Source organism: Agelaius tricolor, unplaced genomic scaffold (assembly GCF_023055355.1).
Source record: "Agelaius tricolor isolate 1412-34295 unplaced genomic scaffold, bAgeTri1.0.p SCAF_40, whole genome shotgun sequence".
Lineage (NCBI taxonomy): Eukaryota > Metazoa > Chordata > Aves > Passeriformes > Icteridae > Agelaius > Agelaius tricolor.
Window position 1 is genome coordinate 463,224 of NW_027269300.1, and position 8,785 is coordinate 472,008.

Sequence of the window (8,785 nt, forward strand, 5' to 3'; positions counted from 1 at the left end):
CTTTGGCTGTGTCCCTGAGCCTCCTGCACTGTCAGCCTGGGCATCAGCAGATGGGCCTCAGATCTCCCTCAGAAAGTGCCTCCTCAGCCTCCTCTCCCTACAGACAGCAGCAGCAGCACCTTGGCTTGCAGCATCTCTGCTTGTCTGGCCTGCCCTTAAGGCCCTGCTGCCAGGGAGATGCCCCTGGGCAGTGCCCTGTGCTGGGAGGGGTCTGCAGGGCAGAGCTGAGCCTCCAGGGCTGGGCTGGGCTCTGGCAGCACTGGCAGGGACAGGGCTTGGATAGAGAGAAACAGCTCCCAGCAGGCACAACTCCAGGCAGCAGAGAGCCAGAGCAACCCTTGGTATCCCATCCTGTCCAGCTGCACAGGGAAAGAGAGAAGCATTTGGAGAAAATTATTTTTAACCTGGAGAATTCAAAAAGTCCACTTTTTTTTCAAGAAAGGTTTATGAGTGATCATGCTGAAATAGAGAGAGGAAAAATGAACAAAGGGTACCACTGTGGGACCAGCAGGTCTGACTTCACTGGGGCACCGGGAGCCCTCTTTTCCCTCAGGTCGCCCCAGTATTCAGTCTGAGTGCAATGCTGAAGATAAAGCAGTAACTCAGAAGGAGCAGAAACACAAAATCAAAAATAAAGAAATTTAGCAAATTTCCTTCAAAATAAGATAAATAATATTGAGGGGAATCTTAATAAAAGAGCATAGGATGAACTCAAGGAACTCTGTCTCAGCTTGTCAATGTCTTCTTTCAACAGTCCACCATGGCCAGAGTGAAGGAATGTCCAACAGCAGCTCCATCAGGCACTTCCTCCTGCTGGCATTGGCAGACACGCGGCAGCTGCAGCTCCTGCACTTCTGCCTCTTGCTGGGCATCTCCCTGGCTGCCCTCCTGGGCAACGGCCTCATCATCAGCGCCGTAGCCTGCGGCCACCACCTGCACACGTCCATGTTCTTCTTCCTGCTCAACCTGGCCCTCAGCGACCTGGGCTCCATCTGCACCACTGTCCCCAAAGCCATGCACAATTCCCTCTGGGACACCAGCACCATCTCCTACTCAGCATGTGCAGCACAGGTGTTTTTATTTCTCTTATTTATGTCAGCAGAGTTTTCCCTCCTGACTCTCATGTGCTATGACCGCTACGTGTCCATCTGCAAACCCCTGCACTACGGGACCCTGCTGGGCAGCAGAGCTTGTGCCCACATGGCAGCAGCTGCCTGGGCCAGTGCCTTTCTCTATGCTCTGCTGCACACAGCCAATACATTTTCCCTGCCCCTGTGCCATGGCAATGCCCTGGGCCAGTTCTTCTGTGAAATCCCACACATCCTCAAGCTCTCCTGCTCACACTCCAAACTCAGGGAACTTGCACTTCTTACTATTATTGCCTGTTTAGCTTTTGGCTGTTTTGTGTTCATGGTTTTCTCCTATGTGCAGATCTTCAGGGCTGTGCTGAGGATCCCCTCTGAGCAGGGACGGCACAAAGCCTTTTCCACCTGCCTCCCTCACCTGGCTGTGGTCTCCCTGTTCCTCAGCACTGCCATTTTTGCCAGCCTGAAGCCCCCCTCCATCTCGTCCCCATCCCTGGATCTGGCAGTGTCAGTTCTGTACTCGGTGGTGCCTCCAGCCCTGAGCCCCCTCATCTACAGCCTGAGGAACCAGGAGCTCAAGGCTGCAATCTGGAGACTGATGAGTGGATGGTTTCACAAATATTAAACCGCTGGCCAATTTCTGCAAGTCAAATGTAAAAAAAAAAAAAATCCTTGATAGTACTTGTTCATTTTATTTTGGAGCTTCTTTTTTATTGTTTTATTTTTTAATATTGTCCACAAAGCAAGGTCCTTTTTTCTGCCATTTCTTATTTTGTTTCTCTCCACCTTTACCGTGACCCACTGACTGTGTCAATGAGGAGTTTTGCTCTCAGTGGCTTTAAATGAACTAAAGGATCTCCCAGCAAAGTTTTCACCAGAGATGCCCCTTTTGTTGCCTTCTCTGGAGCTGCAGCAGCAATGTCTGTGTGCAGAGCTGGGGCAGATCAGTGCTGGCCCAGCAGCTGTGCCCAGCAGCAGCAGCAGCACTTGGTGTTGCCAGTGCTGCTGCCGTGGCCCTGCCCCGCTGCCCTGGTGGCCCTGGTGTTGCTGCAGGGCCTGAGTGCTCTCGGGGCCGGGCACAGCCCTGGGGGTGGCAGTGCCGGGGCTGCAGCAGGGACAGGCCATGGGCACTGCTGGGGCAGCGCTGACGCCTCAGTCCAGGGCCTGGGGGCTCCAGGCTCCTTGCCCAGGCTCTCTCAAGAACACAGCCAGGCCAATGCTCAGCACAGAAAGCCCCGTGAGCTGCCCCAGGCTGGCCGTGGGCAGGCTGGGGACAAACAGCATGGCTGGGGCTCTGCAAGGGCCCTGGGGCAGGCGGGAAGGAGCAGCAGAGCAGGGGCTGATCCATGCCCAGTGCTCTGCACAGCCCAGGGCAGCGTCCCAGAGCGTCCTCATGCAGCTGCCAACAACATCCCCCCTCTGCAGCCCTGGCCTCTCCCCCAGCTCACACAGGTGCCCCATCCTTGAAGGCACAGACACGGCAGCACTGCCTCAGCAGCCCCTGTTTGCATTGCACACAGCAGGGGCAGCACCCCCATGCTGTTGCTGTGGGGACATGAACCTGAGGGAGCACAAACGCCATCAGCCCCTGGGGCCAGCAAGGGCTGGGGGACACCAGGGAAACCACTCAGCTTTGTCCTGGCCTCTGCACTCAGCCAGAAAGTTTGTTCCCATCAGCTGGGAGTTTCCTGTCCCACTGCAGAAGCTGTTGCTCAGAGCCAGGGCTGCCTGGCAGCCACCCCCAAACTGCCCTGAGCATTTCCTTGGCTTCACCTTTGCTTTCTTTCCTCTTCCTGATCCAGATTTCTTCCTATTTCCCATCACTGTTCCCTCCCCTGCAAACAGCCCATCCCTGTTTGCCCTTTCCTCTCTGGCCCCACTCCCCATTGCAGTTCCTGACTTGGCACCATGGGCACGTCCCTTGGGCAGCAGGATCATCCTACAAGTGCTGCAGGAATTGTCTGCAGGCTCCTGCAGTGCCTGGTGCTGCTCCCTTGCCAGAGGCACCCCAGGCCAGGGGGGCACATCTGGGCTGCTGTGTCTGCCTCTGGGGCTCCCTGTTCTGGGCAGTGAGGAGGGGCTGCAGAGGCTCTGCAGGACTGACAGGATGGGCTTTGGGGCTGCCAGGAGAAGCTGAGGGACCTGGGCTGCTGGAGCTGCTGAAGAGGAGGCCCAGGGCTCCTCCTGCACCTGCTCCAAGGGTGGTTCCAGAGAATCACAGAATCAGCAAGGCTGGAAAAGACCTTGGAGATCATCAAGTCCAACCTGAGCCCTGACACCACCTTGTCTCCCTGAGCCTCCTCTTTTCCAGGATAAACAACCCCAGCTCCCTCAGCCGCTCCTCACAGGACTTGTGTTCCAGACCCCTCACCAGCCTTGTTGCCCTTCTCTGGACACGCTCCAGCCCCTCCATGTCCTTCCTAAATTGGGGGCCCAGAACTGGACACAGCACTCGAGGTGTGGCCTCACCAGTGCCGAGTGCAGGGCAAGAATCCCTGCCCTGCTCCTGCTGGCCACACCATTCCTGATCCAGGCCAGGAGCCATTGGCCTTCTTGCCCACCTGGGCACACTGCTGCCTCATGTCCAGCCTGCTGTCCATCAGTGCCCCAGGTCCCTTTCTGCCTGGCCGCTCTCCAGCCCCTCTGTCCCCAGCCTGTAGCGCTGCAGGGGTTGTTGTGGCCAAAGTGCAGGAGCCAGCACTTGGTCTTGTTCAACCTCACCTTGTTGGATTTGGGCCCTGGATCCAGCCTGTCCAGGTCCCTCTGCAGAGCCCTCCTACCCTCCAGCAGATCCACACTCACACCCAGCTTGGTGTCATCTGCAGATTTGCTGATGCTGGACTCAGTCCCCTCATGCAGACATTGAAATCCACGCTGGCTGGCTCTGATCCTTCGGCCATCCTGTGGGTGCCCTGTGATGGCACTCAGGGTGATCTGTTCCATAACCTTGCTGGGCACCCAGGTCAGGCTGACAGGCCTGGAGTTCCCCAGCTCCTCCTTCCAGCCCTTCTTGGGGATGGGCTCACATTGGCACCTCCAGTGCTCTGGGACCTCCCTGCTGAGCCAGCACTGATGGTAAATGATGGAGAGCAGCTTGGGGAGCTCATCCACAGCTCCCTCATCCCCCTGGGATGGATCCCATCTGCTCCCAGAGACACCTGTGAGCATCTGAGTGGCTCAGCAGGTCCCCAGCTGCTTCCTCCTGGATTACAGGGGGGCTGTTCTGCTCCCTGTGCCCATCTACAGCTCAGGAGAACACTTGCCCTGAGGACAAGTTGACTTATTGTTGGAAACTGAGGCAAAGAAGGGGTTAAGTACCTCAGCCTTTTCCTCAGCTTTGGTTCCCATATCCCCCCAATAAGGAATGGAGGTGTTCCTCTTCACCCCTTTGCCATTAATGCATTCATAAAAAATATTTTTAATATTCTTCAAAGAAGTGGCCAGCAGCTATTATGCTTTCACCTCTCTAATTTTCTTTCTGCATTGTCTTGGTTTGGAATGACAGGTGTCTGGTAAGGAAGGCAGGAGCCTCCCCTGAAATGGAAAATGTAAATCCCTTCCCTCCAAATTGTTATCAATTTGGAATTAAGGGGACTCTCAGGCAAAAATATGGAAGCAGGAATAACAGTTCCTTATTAGGAAAGAAAATAAAATGATAAAATAAACAATGCAGTAAACCAAAACAACACTGACAGAGTCAGAACTCAACCTGACACCTGTGGGTCAGGGTGTTGGTAGCAGTCCAATTGGAATTGTGGCTGCAGCCCTCCTGGAGTGTCAGGTGTGGTTCTGTTGGAGCAGGGATCCTGTAGAAAGGTGTAGTCTTCCTCTGAAGATCCAGTGGAAGAGGCAGCTGCTGTTCCTCTGGGAAATCCAGAGGAGAAGCTGTGCTGGTGTTCCAGAAACTCAGATTATATCCAGGTAGGAATGCTTGGCTCCTCCCTCTGGGCGGAGCATCTCCCAATGGGATGCTGTAGTTCTTATCAGTCATGCAGTGGCATTCAATGGCCCATTATCAGCAGATGACCCCTGGAGGGAGGAGTGGTTATGGAAGAGATAAGGAAAACTGCCCACTTAACAGAAGAAAACTGCCATAGAGATGGCAAATAGAATCCATCTTGCCTTGCACTCTGGGACATGCATGACGTAACAACATCCTAAAACACTTCCTGAGTTGCCTGGCCCTCTGTGCAAAGATGATGCACCCTCTTTTTTCCCTTGAGTTCCTGGAAAATGCTCCATGTCCAGCCAGGCCAGTCCTTTTCCTTGCTAGTTCACTTTTTGGGTCAAAGGGACAGGCTGTTCCTGCTCTTTCAAGATTTCTTTCTTGAAGGGCATCCATCCTTCCTGGAATCTTTTGTTTTAAAAGGACTGTTTCACTTTAAAAAATCAGCTCTTATTTGGTACTTGCCAAATCTACATCCTCATAGGCTGAAGTCTGCTCTTACAAGTCCAGTGCAGAAGATTTGTTGATGCCTCTTTTTTCACAGAATGTGTAAAAACTCAATAATTTCATGGTCACTGTGTCCCAGGGAGCCTCTGACCACCACATCTCCCTCCAGCCCTTCTCTGTTTGTGACCAGCAGGAGACAGAGCTTTCCTTGGCAGTGGGAATTGCAGGAAACCTCCTCAATGCACAGCTTGGAAGGTTCAGGCTGGAGCCAAGGAGAAAGCAAAGTCCCTCGCAGGGCAGAATGTTGGTGCTGGAGGTGTGGCAGCGTGAGGCTGGGCCATGGCCGGGCTCTGTGTGCCAGGAGCCGGCAGCGCTGGGTGCAGGGAGCCCAGGGAGGGCACAGAAACGCTGGGTGAGAAATGCTGGGGGACAGCGAGATGGGCGAGTGCAGCCGGCCAGGGCAGAGGAGCAGCATGCCCAGGGGCCACAGCCTGCAGGACAGATGGCCAAGGGCTGGGCAGGGCTGGCAGGGCCACAGGCAGCCAGGCCTTTGTGCCCTGGGCTCGGGCAGCGCCTCTGGAGGCCCCACAGGAGGAACTTTCCTGGCAGGGGCTGCACTTTGCTTCTCCCTCGGCCTCCCTGGGGAGGCTGGCAGGGGCTGCAGGTTGATGCCATTTGTCCTTGCTGCCCCTCACATCCCCCTGGCCCACCAAGAGCCCCGAGGCAGCCGTGAGGGACAGGCCCTGCTGGCCCAGGCTGGGCTCAGGCCTTGGCCTTTCTGCTTCCTGCAGCCAAGCCAGGCCTTGCTCAGCACTGCAGTTCCCTGCTCAGAGCCTTGGGCTCCCTGCAATCCTGGCCTCAAGGATCTGCTCTCACCAGGCCCTGGGCAGCCTTTGGCCCTCCCTGCCCTCACTGGGGCCCAGCCATGCTCCAAGGCACTTGGAGTTTTGCTGCTGACTCCTTGAGCAGCTTCTTCATCCTTCTCTCCATGTCTGAGGCTTCTGGACCCAGCCCCAAATCCACCGTGGGGATGATTAAAATACAGAAAGCCCTCAGGAGTTCTTTGTCTCCTTTCCATTGTTTTCCAGTCTCCAGGCCTTGTGCAGTGATTGGAGTCAGTTTGGAGTTCTCTTCAGGAGGGAGATTCCAAAGTGCACATCATGGCTTTTGGTTTAGTCAAGGAAATATTTTTTTACTTTTCAATTAAGAGAAGAGGTGACAGAACCATTCCCCAGGTGATCTTGATGCTGAATGTCTCCTTACGAGGTCTGGGCAGGGAGAAGAATGAGCCCCTTTTGGGCTGAGCCTGTTTGGACAACCGGCTCCTCACCCCCAGCCTCACCATGTCTGACAACGCCCACCTGGGACTGGCATCCAAACATAGAAAAAACAAATTTAAGCATTTTTCCTTATAAATAAAATTGTATTAATAATAAATTATAATAATATTATTCTAATATATGATAGTATTAGACAATATTTCTGTTGCCTAATTTTAATATTTATATTAAAAAATTGATACATTTTTAGCAACACGGAAAATTATTGGGCATTGGTTCTAAGGAACACAATTCTCTTAATTAATTAATCTCTATTGGCTATGTATTTCTTCTGCTTTATAGTAAATAGTAATATTTGTAGTACTTTTGGCATAATTTTTATCATCTTTTCCTCTGATGGGGTCAAAGGGGGGCCTCTTTGGGATCCCTGGAGACATTTCTGGGGCACATTTGGGGCAGTTTTCAGTCTGGGGAGGGAATTCAGAGAGAACTTGAGGGTCTGGAGGACACTTGGGGAAGCCGGGTGGGCACTTGGAGGGGCACTCAGGGATTCTGAGGGACAGTTCGGGTTCGGGGCAGCACTTGGGGGTCCAGGGGGGCCCTTAGAGGTCAGGGAGGGGAATTTGGGGCCCTTCAGGGTCTGGGCAGGCCCTTGGGGGGCTCTGACAGGGCTCTCTGGGCCGCGGGGGGTGATGGGAGTTGTAGGCGCGGGTCTAATACGGTTCACCAGGGCCGCGGAGCATCACGGGAGTTCTGGGCGCAGCTGCAATGGCTCTCGGAGGGGCGCGGGGCATGACGGGAGATGAAGTCCCGGCTGGAATAGCGCTGGACGTCCGCCGCGGAGCATGATGGGAGCTGTAGTCCCGGAAGTGGTTTGAACACGATGTTTGGGGGTCCGGGAAGGCTCTTGGGGGACACTTTTGCGTCTGAGCCGCGACTTGAAGTCCTCGGTGGGAACGTAAACGGTTCCGGAGCCCTTGAGGGGAGCTCGGGGAGCTCTAACCGGGCTCTTTAGGGCGCGGGGCACGGCAGGAGTTTTAGGCGCGGGACTGTGTTCTGAGGGGCTCTGGTGCCACGGGGGATGAGTGGAGATGAATTCCCAGAAGTGGCTGTACCGGGCATCTGTGGGGTTGGGAGCACTCAGGGGGGCCGGGGACGCTTTTGGGGGGTCATGAATGGGCGCTGAGGGGGCACTGAGGGATCCTGGAGGGTCTGGGGGACACTTATGGGACAGATGGGGGGAGATCCCGGGGTTCAGTGCAGCGCGGGGCATGACGGGAGTTGTAGTCCCGGTTGCAATTGGGCTGTTTTCGGCCGCGGGGCATGACGGGAGTTGTAGGCAAAAAGAAAAGATGGCGTCCACCTAGTCACCGCCCTCAGGCCCTGATCCCTGGTGCTGATTGGCTGCTGGTGGTGATGGGCAGGAGCCATAGCAAATGGCATGCGGTGGAGGTGGGAACGGCCCATTCACCCTCCTTCAGTCCCTCCCAGTACAGACCAGTATAACCCCAGTAAAGCCCCCTTCATCCTAAGTTGAAATCAGTACAACCCCAGTGCCCCTCCAGTCCCTCCCATTACAGCCCAGTCCCTCCCAATACACCTGAGTTCATTCCCAGTCCCTTCCAGTTCCCCCCAATGTCATCCACAGGATGCCCCATTGTCCCCTGTTTGTCCCAGTATCTCCCAGTATGTCCCAGACTGTCTCAGTGCACCCCCACAGTCCCTCCCAGCCCACCCAGATTCTCCCTTTAGTATTCCTCGTGTCCCCAGGTTGTCCCAGTCCTCACTAGTGTCACTCCCAGTATGTCCCAGTGTCTCCCACAGCGTTCCCAGTGTTCCCCAGTATGTCCCAGTCCTCCCCAGTGTTTCCAAGGACAGTTTAATTTCTCACGGTGGCCGTGGCAGCCAAACCCAGCAGTGGGGTCAGTGCAGTGCCCATGGCCACAGCCCCTTGCAGTGGCCCAGTGCAGCTTGGGCTGATGATCCACCCTCCCAGCTGGCCCAGGGCAGCTCTGCAGTGTCTTTGG

General features: G+C 55.0%; 1 protein-coding gene across 1 annotated transcript; it reads left to right on the forward strand.

The window, feature by feature from the left end:
• Window positions 1-777: 777 nt before the first annotated feature.
• On the forward strand, window positions 778-1,976 carry LOC139603735 (olfactory receptor 14I1-like). The gene has a single exon (XM_071454630.1). The coding sequence runs from the start codon at window positions 778-780 to the stop codon at window positions 1,708-1,710; it is 933 nt and encodes a 310-aa protein (XP_071310731.1). The 3' UTR covers window positions 1,711-1,976.
• Window positions 1,977-8,785: the final 6,809 nt, after the last annotated feature.

Bases quoted from the DNA above. Each gene is read 5' to 3' on its own strand.
- LOC139603735 (XM_071454630.1), top strand. From the start codon at position 778: ATGTCCAACAGCAGCTCCATCAGGCACTTCCTCCTGCTGGCATTGGCA.